General features: G+C 54.3%; 1 protein-coding gene across 4 annotated transcripts; it reads right to left on the bottom strand.

The window, feature by feature from the left end:
• Nucleotides 1-791: 791 nt before the first annotated feature.
• Nucleotides 792-23,072, bottom strand: DBF4B (DBF4B-CDC7 kinase regulatory subunit). 4 transcript variants are annotated; one of them, XM_075918696.2, is made up of 12 exons: nt 22,935-23,072; nt 22,387-22,562; nt 21,289-21,483; nt 18,842-18,892; nt 18,173-18,242; nt 17,338-17,408; nt 12,671-12,707; nt 10,665-10,710; nt 7,971-8,087; nt 3,908-4,034; nt 3,012-3,136; nt 792-2,607 (listed from the first exon to the last, which is right to left on the bottom strand). In XM_075918696.2, the coding sequence occupies exons 2-12, from the start codon at nt 22,555-22,557 to the stop codon at nt 1,278-1,280; spliced, it is 2,340 nt and encodes a 779-aa protein (XP_075774811.2). In that variant the 5' UTR covers nt 22,558-22,562; nt 22,935-23,072; the 3' UTR covers nt 792-1,277. The 4 variants fall into 4 exon arrangements, with proteins under 4 accessions (XP_075774811.2, XP_075774808.2, XP_075774812.2 ...); XM_075918693.2 differs by lacking the exon at nt 18,173-18,242 and having other exon boundaries at nt 17,338-17,529; XM_075918697.2 differs by lacking the exons at nt 17,338-17,408; nt 18,173-18,242.
• Between the last annotated feature and the right edge of the window lie 895 nt (nt 23,073-23,967).

The raw sequence follows: 23,967 nt of genomic DNA, 5'->3' as shown, positions 1-23,967 counted from the left end.
GGCAAGGTAGGAGATCCACCTCTGAGCTTCAATGCAGTAGCTCTGCCTGGGTGGAAAGAGCCAGGCCTGCCTCTGCCCCACCCTGGTATGGCCACCACAGTGTCCAGGTGCCTCCAAGGTGACCCAGCTGGCATGGGGGCAGCCGGCAGGCTCCAGCAGTAAGACTGAGCCCAGAGGTGACCGGAGGGCCGGGGATGCAGGACAGGTGATGGGGGCCTGGCGGCTGCACAGGTAGGACAAGCACGGCAGGGAGGGGCCCTGCTGGACTGTTTTGCAGCCAGGGTAGAGGGCCCAGGCTGGCAGGAGATACCGGCAGGAGCTGCTCTGCTGGGGGCAGATGGTCCAGTGAGGGTGCTCAGCACCTCTCAGGCCTGCCAGCACAGAGGTAGGCTGGCCACACCCCCGAGCCTAGACTTTGCCCTCAGTCACACTGGAACAAGTGGACCGGAGACCCGGCTGGGTGCTGGGGCTGTAAGGGGGTGGCCCCAGGGCAGGGGCTGGGTAGGACGGCACCCCCACGCCAACTCAGCCGACAAAGCCTGCTAGCCAGAGCCTGCCCCAGCTTGAGCAAGGCAGCCCCATGCGCTGCTGCTTCCCCGCTGGGGGCAGACACCCCATCCTAAGGCCCAGCCAGCTCTGGGCCAGAAAGGTTCATGTTCCAGAGCAGAGCCCCAGCTGCTGCAGTAGAGTTTTGACACTTGTTTATTGTGGTTTTAATTCTAAAACACGCAGGAAGTTGAGCACCAAGTCCCTGCAGCCCAGGTGGGGCCCTGCAGGGCAGCTAAGGCAACACGGGAATCAGTCCCGAGAGCAGCTCAGGTGGTCCTGGTACCTGCCCCGAGGGGGAGCCAGCCGAGGAGCCACAGAAAGCAGAGTAGGCCCCGCTGTGCTGAGCCCTTCCGCCAGCACCAGGCCCACCTGCCCCGCTGCTGCAGAGCACCCCAGGGGCAGGGGCAGGGCGGGGCGGGGAAGCCATTGTAGAGCAGTCTTGCCTCGGCAAGGCCACCCGCTCCCCTCACTGGAGCAGCCTGGCCTGCACTGGGGAGCCCGGGCAGAGCCCCAGGGGCAGGGGCAGGGCGGCGGGGCGGGGAAGCCATTGTAGAGCAGTCTTGCCTCGGCAAGGCCACCCGCTCCCCTCACTGGAGCAGCCAGGCCTGCACTGGGGAGCCCGGGCAGAGCCCCAGGGGCAGCCGGCCCCAGGCTCAGCCCCGCCCCCACTTACACTCAGCGCTGGTCACTGTCTGGCAGGGAAGGCGGGTGCCAGAGGCAGCTCCTGGCTAGCTGGGCCAGCTGCCCAGGCAGGCCTCCAGCACAGTTAAGTGGGCTCCTTCCGCTTCCGCCCCACAGGTCCAGCGCCTCCGCTCCTCTCTGCCTGCCGGCTCCAGCTCCGCCTCCGGCCTGAGGACAGCGTAGAGATGGGCCTCGTAGCCGCTGTCCCGGACACTGGGGCAGGTCCTGCGGAGCACCTCCAGGTCTACAGCCCGGGGCCCAGGGCCCCGGAGAGCATCCGGTGAGCCGAGCAGCTGGAGGTCCCAGTCCGACTCAGAGGAAGAGGGCGATGGCCTCGGAGCGGGACCAGCGTAGCTGCTGCCTGGGGCTGGCTGGCTGGTGCTGGGAAGGGCATCTAGGCTTTCGCCAAGGGCTGTAGTGATGGGGGGCTCGCACTGTGCTCCTTCGGCTACCCCAGCACGGTGCACGCAGGGGGAGGCGCCGCCGGGCCTGGCCTGGGGCTTTGGCAGGTGGGGGAGGGCAGAGTGGCCTGCTGGGCAGCTGGCCTTGTCCCAGGCAAGCGATTGCAGCTCATGGCTCCACCCAGGGGCACAGCAGGGAGGTGCCGGGGCCTTCTCTGTAGGCTGCCCCTCCTGCAGGCCTGGAGTCCCTCGGTCCCAGCCCCGCTGCACGGCTGGGCTGGCCAGGGTGTCAGCCAGAGCCATGGGAGCCGGCTCGGGAGGCTCTGGCACCACATGGCCTCTGTCCTGAGGGGTCACAGAGGCAGGGAAGCAGCAGAGCTCGGCTCCAGGCATCAGCGATGGGGTGGTGCCAGCAGCTCCTCCTGCAGCCAGCCCCCCGCCCTGCGCCAAGCCCGCCTGCTTCTCCAGGCACAGGGGGTCAGTGCTCTGCCGCAACCTCGGCCTCTTTGCCAGCTGTGGGTAGAGGCTGGCAGAGCGCTTGCGTTTCCTGGGGCAGGGTGATGCTCCTGGGGGCTCCAGCACATCCCAGGGGGCAGGTTCAGGGGAGCAAGTAGTTGCCTCTTCACTCAGGCTCCTGCTGGCACAGGTCCACGGGCTGGGATCAGGGGCAGCAGCCCCCACTGCACTGTTAACAGCAGACCAAGCCGGGACCCTCTCAGCCAGCCTGGGTCGCAGCGTCTGCTCAGCCCACAGCCCCAGCAGGGGGCACCCCGCGAGCGATTCTTCAGCCACAGGGAGCTGGCCGGCCTTCTCCCGGGGCACGGAGCACTCCCCGCCCGGCCTGGCCGCTGCACTGCACTGCTGCTCCGCTTCGGCCTCCCTGGCTGCTCGGTGCCTCGGGCCCAGCTCTGGGGCTGGCGCGCCCCTGGGGGGCAGGGCCTGTGCTCGAGCGCCAGCTGTGGGTGAGCAGGGTGCCCTGGGAGAGAGAAAAGACTCACTTAATGTGGGAGCCCACGTGTGGGGCGGAAGCCAGGGCTGCGCAGGGGCAGGGCCTGGCTGGAAGTGCAGCTGTGCATGGCCCCAGCACAGGAGGGAAGTCACCAGGGTCACATGCTGGCCCAGCAGCCCTGGCAGAAAGAGGGGGACAGAGGAGCAGAAGTGCATTGTGGGCAGGGAGGGGCCAACAGCCGGAGGGCATGAGGAGCCCAGCATGGCTCTGGGGCCAAGGCTGCAGCAGGGGAAGGAGCCCAGGACACAGAAGCGAACGTGTCCCCATCCTGCTCTGCCAGGAAGCGTGGCCCCCTGCACGGGGCAGGGAGCAGCTCCAGCTGTGGGTTGTAAGCAGCTGCCCCCCCGGGCAGCAGGGCCCCTGGGTTTTACCTGGGGGGCAGGGCACAGCCTGGGAGCTCTGCGAAGTCGTGGCGGAGCTGGGAGATGACGTGATCCACAGCTGCATACTGAGAGGCGTCCTGTGCGAAGCGCCTGTGCCGGGGGCTCTGGAGATGCTGGAACAGAGCAAGGGGAGCGTGGGGCTGGCGGCCTCCGGCAGAGCAGGGTGCACTGAGCTGTGGCACCAGGCTGGCAGAGTTCGAGCGCTGCTTGCTCTGCATGGCAGCTGCCAGGGAAGGCTAGAGGCCCTCAAAGATACAGGTCTGGGAATGCTGCTCTACCCAGCCACTGCCCACCGGGCTAGGGGGCCAAGGGGTGACAGGCAAGGGGCAGGGGCAGTGCCCTCATGCTTAGCCCCCAGCAGCTTGGTGGGCACCAGCCTGGCTTGCTAGGCCCTCCCTAGGCCTTGGGCATGACTGTCCCTCCCACCCCCCCAACACCACCCCAATCCCCCTTGCCCAAAGCCCCCGCCCCCCCGCCCCGTGAGCAACACAAGCTGGGGGGTTACATGGGGCCTGGTGTGGGACAGCAGCAGGGGTCACTCACCACGGTAGTGGGAGCTGGAGAGACCCAGCAGCGCTGCTCTGCCGCCCTCTCCCAGCCCGTGGTGGGGAGCCCCTGGGCTGGGGCGCTCGACCTCCCGCTGCCATGGGGAAGTGGTGCGCAGCGAGTGAGGGCGCATGTGCCGCCCCCTGCTGCTGCCCTGCCCAGGCTCCCAGGGCCCAGGCCATAGGGCAGCTGAAGCAGCCTGCTCCCAGCTTCCACTGGACGTGGGCCAAGCCAAGGCCAGACCTGCTGTTTCCCCAGCGGGCAACACGGTGGACACGTCCGCAGAGGCTCCGCTTGCCCCGAACCCCAGGCAGCCCACGTGGCGCTAGGCAGCTTACCATCTGCAGCTCCCCGAAGGCCTCCTGGCAGCACTCACAATACCCCTTCCTCCTCTTGGGCACCGCTGCCGGGCCGGACCGGGGGCTCCCCTCTCTCGTGCTGAGGGGCTGGCAGGCCTCCGGGGCTCTGCAGGGGACACAGACTAGGGCTATACAGCTGTCATTCCCGTGCCAAGCCGCGGTTGTGCTGGGTGCCGTACAAGAGGGCTTCTGCCCCCGGGGCAGATGGGCTGAGACTGAGAAGACGGAGCACACGGGGACAGCGAGAACGCTGCTCAGTGAGACAGGACATGGCCTCTGCACTCCAGCAGCCTGACCAGTGTCAGGTCGGTGCAGGTCCTTGGCAAAGGGTGGAGGTGGGACCTGAAGGCAGAAGCCAGGGCACAAGGCTCAAGGGAGGTCCAAGCTGATTAAGTGGTCCTGGGGTGAGACCCTGTGAGGGGTCAGTAACTGGTTAAGACAGGAAACAGTCGGACTAAACAGTTCTCAGAATGGAGGGGTGCCCCCAGGTATTTGTACTAGGACCAATAATATTCAACACATTAATTCAGGGTCTGGAAAGAGAGAAAGCAGCGAGGTGGCAAAGTCGGAAGATGATAAAGCTACTGAAGAGAGTTAAGTCCCAGGCACGCTGCAGAGAGTTACAGAGATCAACGGCAATCTGTCGCCTGACGTCATCTCGGGAGGTGCCGCCTGCCAGGGGCCGTATCTGAGACATCACAGAAGCACGGTGGAGGATTAGCCGGCCCTCTGATTGCTACCCCATGCTACTCCTCCACGTGGGCACTAACGATACTGACAGCCCTACTTTCTCTTTCCTAAGCAGCAGAAGAGTTTGCTTTTGTGCCCTTAATAATCCCAATTAATCACGCACACTGCCCCTTTGAAACACCACTGCTAGAGTCCTCAGCTGACCCCAGGCTCAGTACAGCTGCCCCTTTAAAACCCAGCAGTGGAGCTTCAAAGGGGCAGCACCGCAGGAGCCCAGGGTCCGCTGGAGTCCCCAGTTGATCCATGGCTCCACGTTGCTGTCCTTTTGAAGTGCCACTCTGGCACTTCGAAGGGGCAGCACTGCACAGAGCCCGGGGTCAGCTGGGGACTCCAGCTGACCCCCAGGTTCCTAATGTGCTGCCCCTTTGAAGCGCTGAAGCAATTAACATGTTAATCCAGCCCTGCGTTAATCGCAGGCATTAACACAGATAAATTGACAACCCTAATAGAAAGTATGGCAAAAGACCACCTTGACTTAACCAGGAGATCGTGCATGATCTAAAAAAATAAAAAAGGAATCATATAAAAAGTGGAAAATAGGACATGTTACAAAGGATCAATATAAGCAAATATGGGCATGCAGGGGCAAGATTAGAAAGGCTAAGGCACAAAACAAGCTCAAACTAGCTGCAGACAAAGGGAAACAAGACGACTTTCTATAAATATATTAGAAGCAAGAGAAAGACCAAGGACAGGGTAGGCCCATTGCTGAGTGAGGAGGGAGAAACAGGCAACTTGGAAATAGCAGAGGTGCTTAATGATGTCTTGGTGCAGACTGAAACAAAGAAGTCTAATGATGAAGGAATGCCTAACAGTGAATGCTAGTGAGAAGGGGGTAGGTTTGGAAGATAAAATTAAAAAACGAATAAGTTAAAAATCACTTAGAAAAATCAGATGTCTGCAAGTCACCAGGGCCTGATGAAATGCACCTAGAATACTCAAGGAGCTGAGAGAGGAGGTATCTGAGCCTTTAGCTAGCATCTTTGAAAAACCATGGAAGTTAGGAGAGATTCCAGAAGACTGGAAAAGGGCAAGTCGAGTGCCCATCTATAAAAAGGGAAATAAGAACAACCCAGGAAGCTACAGACCAGTCAGTTTAACTTCTGTGTCAGGGAAGATAATGGAGCAGGAAATTAAGGAATTCATCTGCAAACATCTGGAAGATAATAAGGTGACAGGTAACAACCAGCATGGATTTGTAAAGAACAAATCATATCAAACCAATCTGATAGCTTTCTCTGATAGGATAAGGAGGCTTGTAGATAAGGGAGAAGTGATGGATGTGGTATACCTAGACTTTAGTAAAGCATTTAGTACGGTCTCGCATGATCTTCTTATCAATAAACTAGGCAAATACAACTTAGATGGGGCTACAATGAGCTGGATAATAACTACTCCCTGAGAACGGTTAACGGTTCACAATCCTGCTTGAAGGGCATAAGTGGGGTTTTGCAGGGGTCTGTTTTGGGACCAGTTCTGTTCAATATCTTCATCAATGATTTAGATATTGGCATAGAGTGTAGGCTCATTAAATTTACAGATGATACGAAGGTGGGAGGGGTTGCAACTGCTTTGGAGGATAGGGTCATAATTCAAAGTGGTCTGGACAAACTGGAGAAATGGTCTGAGGTAAATAGGCTGCAGTTTAAGAAGGACAAATGCAAAGTGCTTCACTTAGGAAGGAACAATCCGTTTCACACATACAGAATGGGAAGCAACTGTCTAGGAAGGAGCAAATGTGAGTCAGTGTAACGTTGCTACAAAAACAAAAACCCAAATAAACCCCAGACGACCTGCAAACATGATTCTGGGAGGCATCAACAGGAGTTTTGTGAGCAAGACACGAGAAGTCATTCTCCTGCTCTACTCTGTGCTGATCAGGCCTCCAGTTCTAGGCACCACATTTCAAGAAAGATGGAGAAATTGGAGAAGGTCCAGAGAAGAGCAACAAGAATCATTAACAGGTCTAGAGAACATGAACTATAAGGGAAGCCTGAAAGAACTGGGTTTGTTTAATTTGGAAAAGAGAAGATTGAAAGGAGACACGATAGCCGTTTTCAGGTATCTAAAAGGGTGTCAAGGAGGAGGGAGAAAAATTGTTTTCTAGTCTTCTTGGCCTCTGAGGATAGGACAAGAAGTAATGGGCTTAAACTGCAGCAAGGGAGGTTTAGGTTGGACATTAGGAAAAACTTCTTAACTGTCAAGGTGGTTAAACACTGGAATAACTTGCTTAGGGAGGTTCTGGAATTTTCATCTCTGGAGATATTTAAGAGCAGCTTGGACAGACACCTATCTGGGATGGTCCAGACTGTGCTTGGTCCTGCTGTGAGGGCAGGGGACTGAACTCTACCTCTCAAGGTCCCTTCCAGTTCTAGGGTCTATGATCGTAAAGCTGGGTGACTGGGCAAAAATGTCTGATGAAATTGAGTGTTGATAAGGGCAAAGCAGTGCCCATTGGAAAACATGAAATGAGCTGTTGCCACTTGAGAGATCTTGGCAGTATTGGAGTGTTCTCTGAAAACACCCACTCAACAGGCAGCAGCAGTCAAAAAGCAAACAGAATGTTGGGAATCGTTAAAGGGACAGATAAGGGTGCACCATGGATCTGGTCACCCCACCTCAAAAAAGATCTACTGCTCTAGGGAAAGGTTCAGAAAGAGGCAACACCAATGAGTACAGGTCTGGAACAGTTTTCCTATGAGAAGAGCATTTCAGTTTGGAAAAGAGACAACTAAGAAGGAATGTGGATGACCACATAAACAGGGTTATTTACTCCTTCCCATAACACAAGAACTAGGGGCTCACCAAACAAAATTAATAGGAAGAAGGTTTACAGCAAACAGGAAGTATTTCTTCACACAGTGCAGTTATCCTCTGGCAAGGAGTTCCACAGGTTGTCATGAAGGCCAAGACTAACACGGTTCAAGGGGGCGGGGGGAATAAGCAGAGCTGGATAAACTCAGGAAGAACATCACCCCACATATGACACTTGGTTAGGCCCCACCAGCTAAGCACCAGAGAAGGAATGCCCACGGACGGACTGCCTGACTGGCCGAAAGCAGCCTGTATCCACGCCTGGCAAACCACGGTACCAATCTTTGCACAAACACACCTGGGGAGGTACCAGTAACTCGCTGGTCATTAATCTTCTTAGACGACACCTGCATGCAACAGGGAGCGTCTCTGCCCCCATGTTCATCTCCGGAGGCTGCAGGAAGCCTGGGATGCCTACAGCTCCCAGGCAGCAGCGGGGCTGGAACAGCCATGCTCCTGGGCAGCTTGCACCACCTACCTCAGTCTGCAGGAGCTTGACGGGCTTTTTAGAGGCTCAAATGGGCTGGATCTGCTTGGTGCCAGGAAGTTCAGGTCAGGGAAGCTCTCGAACTGGTGATGGAAGGGCCGGAATCTCCTGCAAGCGCCAGTGTCAGACATTAGGCACGGCCCGTCTCACTTACCTGGGCCACCACAGGTTCCTCCCTTCCCGCCCCTCAGCCTTCAACCAAGCACAGGGGCATGAATGCTGGCACCTCGAGGCTTCCACTTTGCTCTCCTTTCCATCTAACATGAGGACCAGAGAGCGCTGGGCTAGCTTCGGATTCAGTGTTACACCAGCCTTGACTCGGCCTAGAGGCTCCTCCTTGGGAGACTGCTGGGGCAGGCAGCTTCCTACAGAGCCATCAGGTCCCCTTGCTTTCTGCTTCCCAGAGAAGATGGGCAGAGTTCTAGGCCAAGGGTTCAGCTCTGGAGACCGCCAGCTCCAGCCTCTGCTCTCATTTCACCAGCGCTGAACAAGCTCCAGGCTCTGCATCCGTGCAGGCCCCTTGGCTGCAAGTAGGGCTGGCCTCGTTTCTGCCTCTCAGAAGAGACAGGGCAGTGCCGTGGAGGCCACCTGCAGCCAAGCCTGCAAAGACTCTGGGATTTCCATGAGCATCCTGGGCTCCGCAGCACCAGTGGGCAATTCTATCCCTGGCTTTTCCAAGTGCAGGACAAGGGGGAAGAGGGAATCCCAAGGCAACCCTCTCCCCGCACCCTCTCATGCCATGAGCAGAGCTGGACTGGGCCCAGTGCTCCATCAGCCGCCTGTGCAGATCAGTGAGGGACAGTTGCAGCTAGAAATGCCTTGGGAGCGCAGTGGCTTCTTTACACTCCCCCAGCCTGGGACACCAGGACCCGGGGTGCTTATCTGCCTAGCAGTGGCCCCCATGAGCCCATTATGCACCTGGTCCACTGCACTAGAGATGTTAAAAATGGTGAAAATCTCCACGGTTACTGCGCTGTGGCCCTGCGGTAGAAAGCTTTATACTTGCAGCAACACAGCCTCCCCAGGAGTGGAGCCGGCAGCCCCTGCCCGCCTGGCTCCTGGGGAGAAAGTTTTGCTACCCTGCCACAGCCAAGCCGCCGCCCGGGGAGGCTGAGTGTAACCAACACCAATAAGCATCTGCTTATGGCAGGGGTGGCCAACTCGTGTCTGATGAGCCGCGTGCGGCTCTTCACCACAGAAAGCGCGACTCGCAAAGCGTACCCCACGGCTCACGAAGCCGCCCCTGCAAAGGGTCCCCAGTTCCCTGTGCTCATCGGGGGTAGGGGAGACGTCCGGCACAGCGAAGCAAAATGGCACCAGCCAATGGGAGCCTGATGTGGCCAAAAAGCCAAACCAGAATTTTCTTTTAAAGCTGCGTCTTCCCCCCAGGCAACTTTGCCCCTTGCACTATGTGCACGACTATTTTGGCTCTTTGCCTGTAACAGGTTGGGCACCTGGCCTATGGGTTAAATGGTTAGTCGTTTCACTTTTAGATCTCCACACGGCACAAGAGCACTAAGATGGCTCCTGGCCCAAGGAGCGTCCCCCCAGGCAACCCATTTCCCTCTGCTTCTCTCACCTCCAGCAGTGGGGTGGAGTTTGTCCATGCAGTGCAAGATTTACCCCAAACCTGCTGACCAATGGGAAATTCCCCTTCTGCTCTTTGCGCTTTGTTACATGCAACTCCCAGACTGAAGCTTTGGTCCTGTAGCCAGGCAGCAACCCAGCAGACACTCACTGCTAAGAGCACGTAAGGCACTTCAGTTCCAGACACTGTCCTCCCCCATTACCTCTAAAGGATTGCCTGTCTTAGCTGCACAATGAGCTACACCCCAGAAACAACTGCATTCTAGTAAGAAAGTGCATCAGAAGCCTCAGTCCCGTAGCACTTGCTGCCTCCCAGGGCTCATCACAGATGTTACTATAGGGACAAAGGCAGCCTGGCAAGTGGCAAGAATCTGTTCTTGGTGGTTTTGAAGCCTGAAATTCTGCAAGTGAGCAGAGCAGCTCTCAGAGGCCCAGAGCATCACAGTAGACACAGGTAGGAAGAGACCTCAGGTGGTCATGGAGCCTCCTGGTCAAAGCGGAGCCAATTCCAACTACATCATCCCAGGCAGGGCTCTGAGGTGCTGGTGATGCCGGTGCCAGAGCAGCCCCCCATGCTGCCCCCGGACACTCTGCTGAATGCTGGCTGCCAACTGGCCGTGGAGCCGCTGAGTGCTGCCAGTCAAGCCCAACGCCCTATCTAGCTTTCCATGCTCCTCCTTGCCCACCCCCCAGGCCATGCTGCTGGAAGCATCCGGGGCCCACTGTGGTGACAGCTGTGCATGGACACAACCTGCCCTCACACCACACCAGGGCGGAATGACCCCCACTTGACACAGGAACTGAGGCCCAGGGAGATGAAGGGACTCGCCTGAGCTCACTTGGAACTGGTTGACCTAGGAACAGAGCCCAGGTCTCCACCCAGCACGGCCATCCCTGGTGCAGCCTAGGCTACATTTCTGGACTGCACTTCTCAGCACTAGAAGTGCAGCAGCAAAGCAGCTGTGAACGGGGGCTTGGCAGGTTACACTAAAGGTCACAGGGCAGGGAGCCTAGGGCTGAGGGACCCCTTGCAGTCCTTCGGCAGGAGCGCAACATCTGGCCACAGTTGGGAGGATCAGCTTGAAGTGGCTCATTCACCTGCTCTGGTCCTCGATCTTCAGAAACGGAGGCTTCAGTTTCCTCACTAGAAGGAGAATTTCACAGTTAGCAGCTGCTGGGACCCCTCTCCCCCAGAGCACCCCCTGCACTGCCCCATGGGGAGGACTTTATCCTAAGCCCGAGCCCAACCAGCCTGGGCTGATGCCAAAACCTGAGGCTCCAGCCCTGGAAGGTGGGGCTCACATTCCCGGCCCCTGATGAAGCTGAAGTCCTTGGGTTTCACTTTTTCCCTCCTGCCCCACCCCAGGACATCAGGGCTCAGGCTCTCTGCCCACCTGAAGCACTGGGCTCAGGCGTCGGTGCTCCAGGACTGCAGGAGGGGTCACAGTGCAGTGACGTTCGAGAACCCTGGGCTTGAGAACTGGGGACGGTTCCTTCTTTAGCCCGGCCCAGAGAGCTCAACACCAAGTCTGACCACCCCTGCTTGGGGTAGAGTGACCCCAGGGCCTCTGAGCAGGTGGGAGCCAAAGTCTTTCATCCAGGACAGCAAGTCACCAGGGGAAGTAGCTGGGAAAGCACCAGGCTGGGATGTTGCCACAGCAGTGCTGGGTGCTCAGCACTTTTCAAAGTCAGACCCATATTTAGGGACCTAAAGCGAGGCTGGAAGTGCAGCAGCATTTGGTACCTGCATAAGCTAAAGCAAGTGCTCTGATTACTGACAGCCCCCACCCCACTGGCACTGAGTGCAGTCTCAGCACTGGCTCTCCGGCACGGAGCTCTTCCAGGGCGGACAAGAGTGAGGGCTAGTGTCAGGGGCAGCAAGGGGGCCAGAGCTCCAGCCATCTTGGTCCCACTCTATAGGAGCAAAAGAGGCACAGGGCCACGGTGCCCCAGCTCTCAAGGTCACCTTTAAAACCCCACAGCCTGCTGCAGAGAGTTAGGGGACAGACTTGCTTCCAGCCTGAATGCTTTGAAGGCAACAAAGGCTTCTCCCAACATTCCCTTTCTGGAAGGACGAGGCAGGGCACAGACTGCACAACCGCCCTGGTGGTCTAGGCCATGGAAGCACGGCCACACTGGAGCTATGTGTGCTACCCATCCCATCTGGGCAGTAGCGAGCCGAGTATATAAACACGGGGGATTTTTTAAGGCAGGGTCAGTCCTACTGTGGCACTGCAGCAGCATATTGCAACCTCCTGCTAACAGCTGTGAGTGGGATGTGGGGAAACGTGCTATCTGCGGAGGAGGTTTTATTCCTACTTCTTTTCCCAGCCAACAGTGGATTCAGAAACTTAAGCACCAGTAGCACAGTCCTCACCCTAACTCCCAGTTCTAGAAGCCCTGCTAGAAAGCCTCTCATAGCGCAGAAGAGACCAGCTAAGCAGACAAATGAGTGACAAGTTTACACGATCCCGCTGGGTATCAAGAGCATAAAGCCAGACACACAGGCAACATCTCTGCTGTACATCAAAGTGCCGCACAGGCTTTAGAGCACAGCAAGGGGAGCCCAGACAGAACGAGTCGGATCTTGGACAAGGGCCGTAGAAGGTTTACCAGAAGCCCCATCCTTAATGAGTGAGGCTTTCTGGCTCCACTTAACCGCAGGGACCGGAGCAGCTCCCCTCCAGCCCGGCAGAGCTCACTCTAGCCCGATGGAACCTGCTGCAGGCAGGGACTGCTCTGGCCAGTTGGGCTGCCATGGCCAGGGGATGTTACAGCCCAGCCCCCCGCACGCAGGTTACACGCTGTGGCTCCTGGCTGCAGAGCCTGTGGCAAAGCCTTCTGGGGAGCAGGTGAGCAGCCCCTGCTGCTAGTGAGGCTTCCCTGGTAGAAGCTTAGCTTTCCCCGCAGAGCCTGCAGCACGGCACCGCTCAGATTCTTGGCAGTTACATGGTTCCCTCTGTAAATGATTTTACATCCCTCACCTGGGCAGTACACGGCTTTGATGGAACAGAAGTTCTCACAAAAGCAAATAGTTTTGTTGAGTGTCACTGGGTAATGTCACGGAAATGCCCCACAGCTGAGAATAAAACGTCTGTACTGACCTTTAAGGACTCCTGGCCCCACTGAGAAACACTTCACCTAGACAGAAACAGACAACAGCCACTCAGCAGCCTTCCAATTCCAGAGCCGGGGGTGGGGAAGAAGAGAAGGAGAGGGGGGAGGGAGAAGGGAAAATGGGCAACCCAGGGTACTTCCATCCTTAAGGAAGCCTTCAGATGCAGCTGCATGCCACATGGACACTAGCCGTGCCTCACTCTCTCAAGGCCTCTGCAGTGGCAGGGAACTGATCATGTGACCTGCCCAGATGATCTGGTGAGACCCCCATACTGCATAGGAAACCCCCCCACTCACCCAACATCTGCCAGTTTGACCTGGAGGAAAATTCCTTCCCAACCCAACAGCGAGTGATCAGTGTGACCCTGAGCATGAGCAGACACACTAACGAGGCAACGGAGACATCATTCCCTGCACCGCCTCCGGGCACTGGTCCACCCTGTTCAGCATCATCTCCAGCTGTGGCCAATCCCTGCTGTTTTAGAGGCACGTGAAAAACCCAGAACATCTGACCAAAAGAACAGATTCTTTCCTGACTAGGGATGTTCAAATGACACTTTAGTACGTGTAAGCACTGAACTTTCCAGCCGTTACACGTTCACATGCAGGGGGAGCAGGCGGTGCTCACATCCCTAGCCCTGACCTCTGCAGGCAGCTTTGAGCCCTGAAATGTGAGATTTAATAACCACTCTTCCTGCACAGCTGCTTGTGTCAGACATGCAGAGGACAGTGGGAAAGGCAGAGCAGCACTTCCTGTTCACCAGTCCACAAAGGAAGGGCTGCAGTGCTGCTCTCAGAGCAGGATAAAGAATCTTTTTGCATAATCCTAACTGCACCCTCCCAGCTCAGCCGTTCACTCCCTCCCAGTGCTGGCAAGCTGCATCTGGTGTCAGTGGCATATGTCCAAATTAATCCAACCACCAGGCGGGAGCAGAGTTGAAAGCCCCTTTCATGACCAAGGATCCTGTCCATGGGTCAGTGCTTAGGCACCGTGAGCAAGTCACCCTCAGCTTCCTCTTCAGTAAAATGAAGACTGAGTTTAAGCCCCAGCATTGTGAGGCTGGCTTTCCAGGGCCTAGATCATTTGTGCTCCCTTTGGGATCTCTGGCATGTCCGCATCTTTCCTGATGTGTGGACATGAGAACTAGGCAGCATTCTAGTAGCTGTCTTACCAACACCAGACAATCCTAGGAATGAAGGGATCTAGATGGATCATCCAGTCCCACACTAGCATAGGCTTAAGTCAGTCTAGAACATCCCTGCCAGGTGTCCATGCTAGCCACATGTGGCTATTTGTTGGGTTGAGTGTGGCTAGTCTGCTATAGCCGTAGCCACTATAGTGACTACTGTAGTAATAAGAGGACCTGACAATAAAGGCCTGGTGCGAGGCCTAAGGCCTGAACAATAGTCAATGCTTTGCTAACAAAGCAAAGCTAAACTGTGAGCAAGAGGCAGGTCCTGCTCTCAGAAACTAGGCAAGGACAGGGCTGCTGATATTTCAGAAACACACATACCTAGGAGGAACTAGGCACAGACCAGGCACAAAGATTTCAGGAGGCTGGTAACAGAACATCTCGCTGCAGAAACATCTGGGTACCAATACACTCCCCATAGATAACAGGGACATACCAACCCAGGGTCAGGATGACAGCATGATGGATAGGGATGTTTTGATCAAACCACTACATACAAGGTAATTGATTATATCTATGTACATCAGGTGGTGTCAATCTAATACATTTAAGGCTGGTAACCCGGTACATAAAGAAGTGATGTCAGTTTGTTCATGTCTATAAAAGGCCACCGCAAATGCTGCATACTGGCCGACCTGGAGGGTGCGCTAGGCACCTGAACAGCAGGTGTTATTGCCTAGACTTACAGAATACACAGTGGCTTAACTTTGACTAACCGCTATTAATATAGTGATAGAAATGTAGCCGTGTTAGTCTAGTGTAGCTGAAACAAAATACAGGACTATGTAGCACTTTAAAGACTAACAAGATGGTTTATTAGATGAGCTTTCGTGGGCCAGACCCACTTCCTCAGATCAAATAGTGGAAGAAAATTGTCACAGCCATATATACACTAAAGAATACAATTTAAAAGCAACTGTCATTTCAACCAGAAAGGACACTGTCTCAATGACCTGCTAACCTGCATCCTACTTCAGAAGGCATTCAAATCTGCACTTGAAAGGGAATCCTCTGAACTGGCATTCATGCTAAAATTTGACACTCTCCACAGGGGACTTAACAAAGACTCCAACTATCTTACCCATTACAAAGATAGCTTCCCCAATTATCACCTCTAATACTGTTAACTCTCAGACATCTACCCTTCCCCACCTCTAATATTAACTCACTGGCATTCACCGTCCCCCCCCCCCCCCCCCGCATCCCCTTTCTGTTCTGAAATGTGATTTGTCCTTTTCATATGTGTTCATTTTTTTAAATTGTATCCTTTGGTATATATGGCTGTGACTATTTTCTTCCACTATTTGATCTGAGGAAGTGGGTCTGGCCCACGAAAGCTCATCATCTAATAAACCATCTTGTTAGTCTTTAAAGTGCTACATAGTCCTGTATTTTGTTTCCACTATTAATATCTGTTATATGGCAATAGGCCTGTTATGTGTTGGTACCTTGTCAACACGGGCCAAAGGCGCAGTGGTGTAGCATTGTAGAATCTGCTACCAACTGTTAGAGCTTTGCATATGACAAACCTACTTGATTGATTTCAAGCCTTGCCTGCCTCTGTCGTTTCTGGGGGCTCTCAGAGATCTCCTGTGTTGACCCAAGTGCATGGGGTCCAACACTCTAGATAAAGGGAGCACTGATGGTTATGCACGCAGCTGAAAGTGTATCACCGATGGACTAGAGGTTCTGTCAGGAATGCACTGGGACATCCCTGACTAGAGGGCACGGAACGCTGGCAGTACAGACGACACTGGAAGTTATGACAGCTACTGCTTTGGAACTGGTTGGACACCACAGGTCTAAACCAAACCATCACTTCCCTACTTCTGATTTTTCTATACTTGTTCTTTACCACACTTTTACACAGATCTCATATTGAGTGAATATCTACAGACACTGTCCTGCTGAGTCACTACTTCCCTCAAAACAGTCTTCCTTCTGTACATATAACCTGGATTCCTTGATGTATTACTTTACATTTGGCTGTATTAAAATGCATTACTGGATTGTGATCATTGAATTATTTAGATTACTAACAGTATCCTGTCCTCTTAAATTACTGCACTAATCTTTGGGTCACCTGTAACTTTATCAAAGATTTTGTAGCGTTACCTAGAAGGTTTATGGGGAACATGTCATACTGATTTATTTTGTTGAGCTTACAAGATCGACTGAAAGTAGTAACAGTGTTGATGTTAGAGGCTTCTGTGTACTTCATGATACTTTGATTAAAAACTAGCATATAAAGTTAATGTGGCACATGCTAAATGCATCAAAACTGGCTCTCTCCTCCAACAGATGCATTTTTACTGGGGTCCTGCAGAGATCAGTTCTTGGATCTATGCTATTTAAAGTCTTTAGGTTTTCTGTTGGGTCATTGTCTTGATAATACAGGACAATGTAGCACTTTGAAGCAAAATACAGGACAATGTAGCACTTTGAAGCAAAATACAGGACAATGTAGCACTTTAAAGACTAACAAGATGGTTTATTAGATGATGAGCTTTCGTGGGCCAGACCCACTTCCTCAGATCTGAGGAAGTGGGTCTGGCCCACGAAAGCTCATCATCTAATAAACCATCTTGTTAGTCTTTAAAGTGCTACATTGTCCTGTATTTTGCTTCAGCTACCCCAGACTAACACGGCTACATTTCTATCACTGTCCTGATAATGTTTGCCAATGAAAAACTCCATGGGGATGCTGTGGCCAAGTGGGCTAATCCTTGGGTGCATAAACAGGGCAATCTCAGTTAGAGATAAAATAACTATTGCACCCATATCAAATAAGAGTACAACTGGGGCTGGAACTCTGCATCCAGTTCTGGGGTAGGTAGTTTAAGGAGGATGTTAAGTTGGGGAGAGTTCAGAGAAGAGCCATAAAACTAGTCAAAAGCTTAGAAAACCTGCTGTGCAGTGAAAGAGACTCAAGGAGCTCAGTCTGTCCCTCAAAGAGGGTAAGGTGTGACTTGAGCACAGTGGGTAAATATCTATCTAGGGAACAACTATTCCATCATGGGCTCTTCAATCTAGCAGAGAAAATGTAACATAATCCAGTGGCTGCAAATTGAAACTAAGTTCAGACTAGAAAAAGTAACCAACTGTTGGAACAATTTACCCAGAGCCACAACGGATTCTCTATCCTGAGATGTTTTAATCAATATTGGATGTTTTCCTAGAAGCTCTTCTCCAGGAATTGTTTGCAGGAAGTTCCATGGCCCATTTACATAGGAACTCAGACCCTCCTGGCCTTTGTATCTAGGCATTGTTAATAAAAATATTGATCAGCATTGGAGAAATCTGACCCCTGTGGAGCCCTGCTCATTGACCTTGCATGTTCAGCCAAGCCCTAAAGTGAACCTGCTGTAAGACCCTGGGCTAGCTAAAGGGGCAAAAACCCACTTGATTTCACTCCTGTTACCAGGAAGCCCTGAAGTGGGGGCAAGGTTTAAGTCAGTTACCGTCATCTTCTCACTCTTCTTCCTTGCTCTGGTTGTGCGGAACAGCAGCTGCTGCACATAGGCCATCATGTCTGCATGGGGTGGGAGGTCAAGGAGCCAAAGCCCAGAGAAACAGCAGGAGCCAATACCCCACAGCAGACATAGCAAACAGAGGATGAACTGCAATTCCATACATCGACCCTCCTCCACCACCTGTGGGCAAAGTGTGGTATTGCACATCCTCCGTCCAGGGAAGGAGGGCTGGCCAGAGCTAGTGGCCTGATTGGAGGGAGCTGTTTGTTGGTTGCTACAGCTAACCCCCAGGGAACCGATCACAACAGCCCAGCAAATGTAGACAAGCCGTAAGCAGCAGTTGGAACCAAGAGCTTTTGGCTCTAGATGCTGGCTGCTGTGCTCTCCTCCTGAATGGATGGGGCTTGCTACATGCCAGGTCAAGGCACTTCCGCAGGACTTGTGACACTATTGATGCTAAACATGGTGTGTGCCAATGCCAAAGCCTTCATGGCTATCAATCCACAAGGGCCTGGCTATGACAGAGGCCAAGGTTATGCCAAGTGGCAGTTCTGTGCCTCTGCCTGGCAACTGGAATCCTTGGCTCAGGAGAGGACGGTTGCAGTCAGATGGTCTGACAAAGCCCACCCCTCCTCCCCCCAGATCTTAGAAGACCCTTCCTTCAAAGTCTGTTTCTCGAGGCCAGCAAAGCCTCAGTCAATGGGATCCATTGCCACAGTTGAATTCCTGCTGTCCCCATAACCAACACCACTGACTTAGATGCAGAAGCTAGAGATTCGAGGTCAGTCTCCCCGGGCCCCATACAATTTGTGTAGAAGGATACCATCCACATGCAGGATCTGGACCCCCCAGGAGCGGGCACTGGCAAGGATGCTACTGCCACTGCTGGAGTCCTGCACAAGCAAGAGGAGAGCTCCATGTCTACACAGCAGCATTATTCCGAAATAACAGAGTCTGAGTCTACACAGGCAAGCTGGAGGACTCCTTACTCCGACTCCTGTAACCCTCATCTGAGGAGGAGCAAGAGCACTCTTCCTCTGATTTTGCTAATTCGGAATTCCTGCTGCGGAGACAGTGCCTAGAGCAGAAATAAGCTATTTTGACTTTAGCACCGCAATTGACGTAGCTTATTTCAGCTTTGAATTAGAAGCCATGGCTTCCCTAATGGAAAGGCTGCAACCCTCCTGCTCAGTAGCAGTTTTCAGGGGTAGCTTGCCCTTTAAGTGACTCCCGGTTACTGTCCAGCTCGAGAGCCATCTCTGGGAGGCAGCACATGGGAATGGAATAGACCCCATAACGAGCTGAATGGCTTGGACCACCAGGCACCATTACAGCCCTGCACTTCTTAATGGAGGACTCACTCACAATGGCCCAGGTGGAGTCTTGTAATCGGCCAAGTCCCTTCCTCAGGCACAGGCCGGATGGCTGTTCTGCTCAGCAACACCTCGCACCCACCTGCTTAGCGGGAGAAGCCCATCAGCATGCTGCTTACCTGGTTCCTCATGGCCTTCTGCAGCAGCTCCTTGCCCCTGCTGATCAGAGCCTGTAGAAGACACAGGCCAAGTAGCATTCAGACCAAAGGCTCCCGAGCAGCCAGAGAAGTGGATCAATACGCTGCTGCCCAGAGCGTTTTAAAGCGAGAGGGACAGATTCCTGGAGACATCGCGCACCATGTCCCCGGCACTCCCACCCCAGCTTACTGACCTCCAGGGAGAGAATACAAAGGGTTTAACCTTCTCAGGAGAGGAGGCTCAGATTTGCTCAGAGCCCCACACTCCCCTTCTCCAGCCCAGGCTCTTCACTGCAGATACCATTTTGACAAGGTCAACCGTCTCCCGGGCAGCAGCTGCAAGTGGCTTTGTACTTGGCTGTCCTATATGATTGAGTCTGCCAAGGACATCCGTAGCCCTCAACTTGCAGGCCAGGCCATCATGCTGAAGCATGATGGATTAGAGCAGGCCTGGACAAAATACGGCTCATCAAGCCACTGGATCAGGCCTGCGGACTCTGTGGGGAGCCCCAGGCAGGCTCCCTGCTTGCCCCACACCACCTGCAACTGCTCTTTAAAAGCTATGTTCCTGGGGGGGGGGGGGGGCGCGGGGCGGGGAGGGCCTTCAGGCACTTCTCCCACCAGCTGGTTTCTAGCCAAGAACAACAGGCAGCCACAAAGGACCATGCCCCACTCCCCTCCAGCTCATGGTTATTTACACACAAATGGCCCTGCAGCCTGTGCGGGGGCAGGGCAGGCTCCCTGCCTTCCTGAGAAACGTGCTGGGCTGCTGGTCAGGAGTCACTCAGGTAAGTCTCCTGGCCAAAGCCTGCCTCTGCCACCTCAGCCCCTCCCTTCCCCAACATCTACCCCCCAACTCCACATACCCAAACCCTCTATCCCCCTCCTGCATCCATAGAGGTAAAACTAAAACCCACAGCCACTCATTTGTTCACTTAGTCACTTCTCTGAATTAAAAGTTACTTTAAATCATCCAATGATTAGTTGGTCAGTCCAGTGCCCCAGGTCACAACCGCCTCCTTCACCCAAACCCCATTCTCCTTCCTGCACCCCAATCCCTCACCCCATGCTCCCCTCTGCACCCAACTTCCATCCCGGACCCCACACTTCCTCCATTATAATGGAAGAATGCAGCCCTCGACCACTCCAAAAATCTGGGAGTGGGCTGCCTCCATCAAAAATGGCTGCCCACCCCTGGATTAGAGACTGTAGTGCAGGCTCGGTTAACAGTGCAGCAGGGGACTCATGCCAGATCTGCTACAGAAGCCATTTGGCCTCTGCACTGGCATACCCAGCAGGGGAATCCTGCTGCAACATGCCTCATCGGACCTCAGGGAAAGAGCAAGGTTGCTTCGAGTTTGTGGGTGGGACTCAAGCCATCTGACCTTTTGTGTTTACCAGGCAGGGTGCTGGCCATGACTTCAACAGGGGCTGCCCAGGGTCTTTTCTACTAAGAACAGTTCAATAGTCACTGATTTTAAAGATTGGAAAGACAGGCCCTGAAGTGCAACACTGAGCCCCTTGACCAGCATGGCTGCTCCCCAGTCCACTCATCTCTTGCCCCTGCCTCCTCTCCAGGGTATCCTCCCACCTGCCAGGGTGCATTGAGAGGTTCAGCTTAGATCTGTTGAGTCTTCCTCTGCCTCACACAGGAGCTTGCAAGGAGCCTTTCCTTGCAAGTTCTATGTAGGGGACCTGAAGGCATCCTACCAGCTCCCTGATGACTCTTCTGCTCTAGCGAGGTTTGTGCCAGGAGCAAAACCCAATGACATTCAAAGCAGGAAGGGGCACCATTCACATCCATCCCACCAGACAGTGCCAGAACAAGTCACACACGAAGAAATTAGAAGCAAATCTATACAAGAAACAAGCCTCTATGATCTTAGCTGAGCGCAAAACTAATCAGCCAAACAAACAATTTCTTCTGGCATTTAGCCTGGCAAAGACAGAAAGGCCTGCTATGCTTCCAGTCTGTAGCAACCCAGAAGAGAAATATCAGCTTCTATGCCAACATGTCCTACTAGAAACTTGGGTAAATTCCTATGGTATTTACCCATGGACCACGGATAAGCAATCGTCTGGGTGAGCCAGTCATGCTGAGTTAGTCTGCCCCCTTAACACTTCCCATTTTGATTGTGAACCGTAAATGAAGGGCAGTGTCATGCCACTGTATGCTGTTGCACCCCAGAGGCAGTTGCACCAATTTCTATGAACATTTTGTAGAATGTTTGGAGATAAATCTTTTACTTTTGTAGCATTTTAGGCATCTTGAGGCACTGCTTGTTGGGCAGAGCCTATTGATCAGTGTAACTAGGACAGATGAACAGACAGGTATTCTCAGCGAGGCAGACAGACTTCTGTAGCTACTACTCTCACGCTCTGCTTCCCACCAACCACTACCCCAAGGCTTAAGCCTGCCAAGGTCTTACGCTGTCTGCTGGCTTGTGATGAGGCCCCCCACGGCTCCCTTTGGGCACAGAAGAGGGCAGAGTCTTTGCTTTGGCATCGCCTGAAGCTGCACTGCTCCGTTTCTCAGTCTGTTTCCCAGGCACACAGTCCAGTTTGGCCTCTTTGCTGCTGGAAACCACATAACTGACTTCTTTACTCAAGAAACTTTCAATCACCTGCATCAGAGACAAAAACATGGTCAGATGCAGAGCAATACAGCAAGATTTGAACATCTTGGTAGCCAGTGACACAAAGCAGCCACCATCTTCAGTTGCTTAGGTGGAAGAAGAGTGCTGTGTGAGACCTTGTCTAAGCTAGACATGTCTCCCCTTCCAGTCTTAAAGCTTCCTCCCCAATCATGCAAGATCATTAATGACATGCATCTGAAAGATATTTTGCAGATTATACTGGTTAGCCTAGAGAGCTAGGACACTTGAGAATCAGTTTACATGCAACAGCCAGTGTCATCCAGCCCCCAAATGCTCTGTTCTTGAAAAATTGGCCCTTTGGTAACTTGAAGTCTCTGCTACAAACTTGGGTAAATGCCTATGATATTCATCCATGCACCATGGATTAGCAATAGTCTGCATTACCCAGCCATGCCATATCATAGGGATTTACCCAGGTCTGTAGCAGTGATTTCAAGAAATTGGCTCCCATTTAATAGCTACATTTCCAAAAGAGACCAGCACCCAATACTCCTAAAGAACTGACACTCCTTGGAGCTGAACTCCTTGGAAAACCTGGTTCTATACAAAGAGAAGCATAAGCAGCTTGGGATGTTCTCTTTTAGGCTTGAAAAGAGTCCTGCGACTTCCTGAGTCCTGCAGGTGGAAGCACACGTGGTAAAGAGACAGGTCTGGGGCTTCCCAGGAATGCATGCCTACCCCTCGCCCCCCACTACTTTTCATTAAGGGCTGAACTAGAGGCGCTCCATTTCACCATCCCACCCAAACGCATTCAGCAACTCTGCTCCTTGCCAATGCAACACTCCTGCAGCAGCCCAGAGCCTTTGGCTCCTCTGGAGCTAGAGCCCAGCTGCTCCTGCGCTCCAGCAGGCCAGGCGCCTCCATACTCACCCCACCCAGCTGCTTTATCGTCGCCACCAGAAACTGCGTCGGCTTGCTGCTCGGCAGATCCAGGTAGAAGGATTTCCCCAGGAAGGGCAGGCTCCCGGAGGGCCCCACCACGTCCCGCCGCTGCTGCCTGTCGGGGGGTCTCCTGCGCCCCTTCTCCGCGTGGCACCCCATCGCACCTGCCAGACACAGCCGCCAGGGATCAGCCGGCCGCGGGGGCGCGCGGGCAGCAGGGGCGAGCGCGCGCCCGGCCGCATCCCGGGACTGGTCCCGCGCGCCTCGAAGGGGCGGGGCTGAGAGCGCGTGGCGCGGGACGCGCCGGGGGGGCGGGGCTCAGTGACGCCAAGCGGCAGGGCAGAGCCCGCGCGCCCCTCCCCCCCGTTCCCGTAGCAGGGGGCTGACGGGGGGGGGGGCTCATTTCAACCCCCCCCCCCGCCAAGTGACTGCGCCGTTCTCCCGCCCCGTCCCTGTGGGGGCGTCACCAGCACGGGCGGGGCCAGCCTGGGGTGCGGAGCCGAGCGGGGGGGGGGGGGGGGGGGGGGGTCGCTCACCTCCGCCACCTTCTCCTCACAGCGCCGCGGCTCCCAATTTAAATTTCCTGCCCGCCCCGCCCCCTTCGCGCCGACCCGCTACGGTGGCCGGGGAGGGACCAACCGCCACAGGGCGGCCGCGCGCGCGCGCTCCGCCCCTCCCCACCGCGCGGCGGCGCGAGGCGGGCCAGGCTGCGCTGCACTGACCCGCGGGCAGGGGCCCCCCTGGAGCCCCCCCACCTCAGTGTTAGAGCACACTGGGGGCTCAGGGGTCTAACCCCAAGACAGCAGAACGGGGCTAACTGTAGCCATAGGAGTCCCACCAGTGACACCCTTGTCACTCGCATCACTTTTTCCCATCCCTAGGAAACGTGAGCTATGGGGGCCCATGACAAAGGGTAAGCACGCAGCGCAGTCAACCTGTGGAACTCCTTGCCAGAGGATGTTGTGAAGACCAGGACTTTAACAGAGTTCAAAAAAAGAACTAGATAAATTCATGGGGGTTATGTCTGTCAATGGCTCTCAGCTAGCCTAGGTAGAACTAGCGTCTGTAGCCTGTTTGTCAGAAGCTGGAAATGGATGACAGGAGAGCGATCACTTGATGATTACCTGTTCTGTTCACTCTCTCTGGAGCACCTGGCACCGGCCATCATCAGGATACAGGATACTGGGCTGGACAGACAATGCCAGGGTGTGTTCTCAGCCTGTTCAGTCCACTAAGAGCAGCTTAGCCATCAAAGCAAAGATATGAGGAGAACTGGAATCACCCAGCCCGTTTGCACAAAACTCTCCTATCGAGGCTCCAACCACTAGGATGGGAAGGGAAGGTTCAAGGTGGCCTGGATTATTGCTGAAAGGCCACTGTGAGTTCTACATTGCAACTCTAAGGCTCTATCCCATAGAGTCCCTATTCTATTATGGGTTCTCATGTCATGCTCCTCACTGCAGTATCTCAGCACCGTTGGCTCACATTTCAGGGCCAATGACCAGTAGTATTCTGCAAGGGAAGGGAAGCCCATCCTGGGGCTGACTGAGCTATACGTGTACCATACTT

The sequence above is a fragment of the Pelodiscus sinensis genome, chromosome 29 (assembly GCF_052426305.1).
Source record: "Pelodiscus sinensis isolate ZL-2025 chromosome 29, ASM5242630v1, whole genome shotgun sequence".
In the NCBI taxonomy this organism is placed as follows: domain Eukaryota; kingdom Metazoa; phylum Chordata; order Testudines; family Trionychidae; genus Pelodiscus; species Pelodiscus sinensis.
This window is presented reverse-complemented; position numbering and strand designations above follow the sequence as displayed.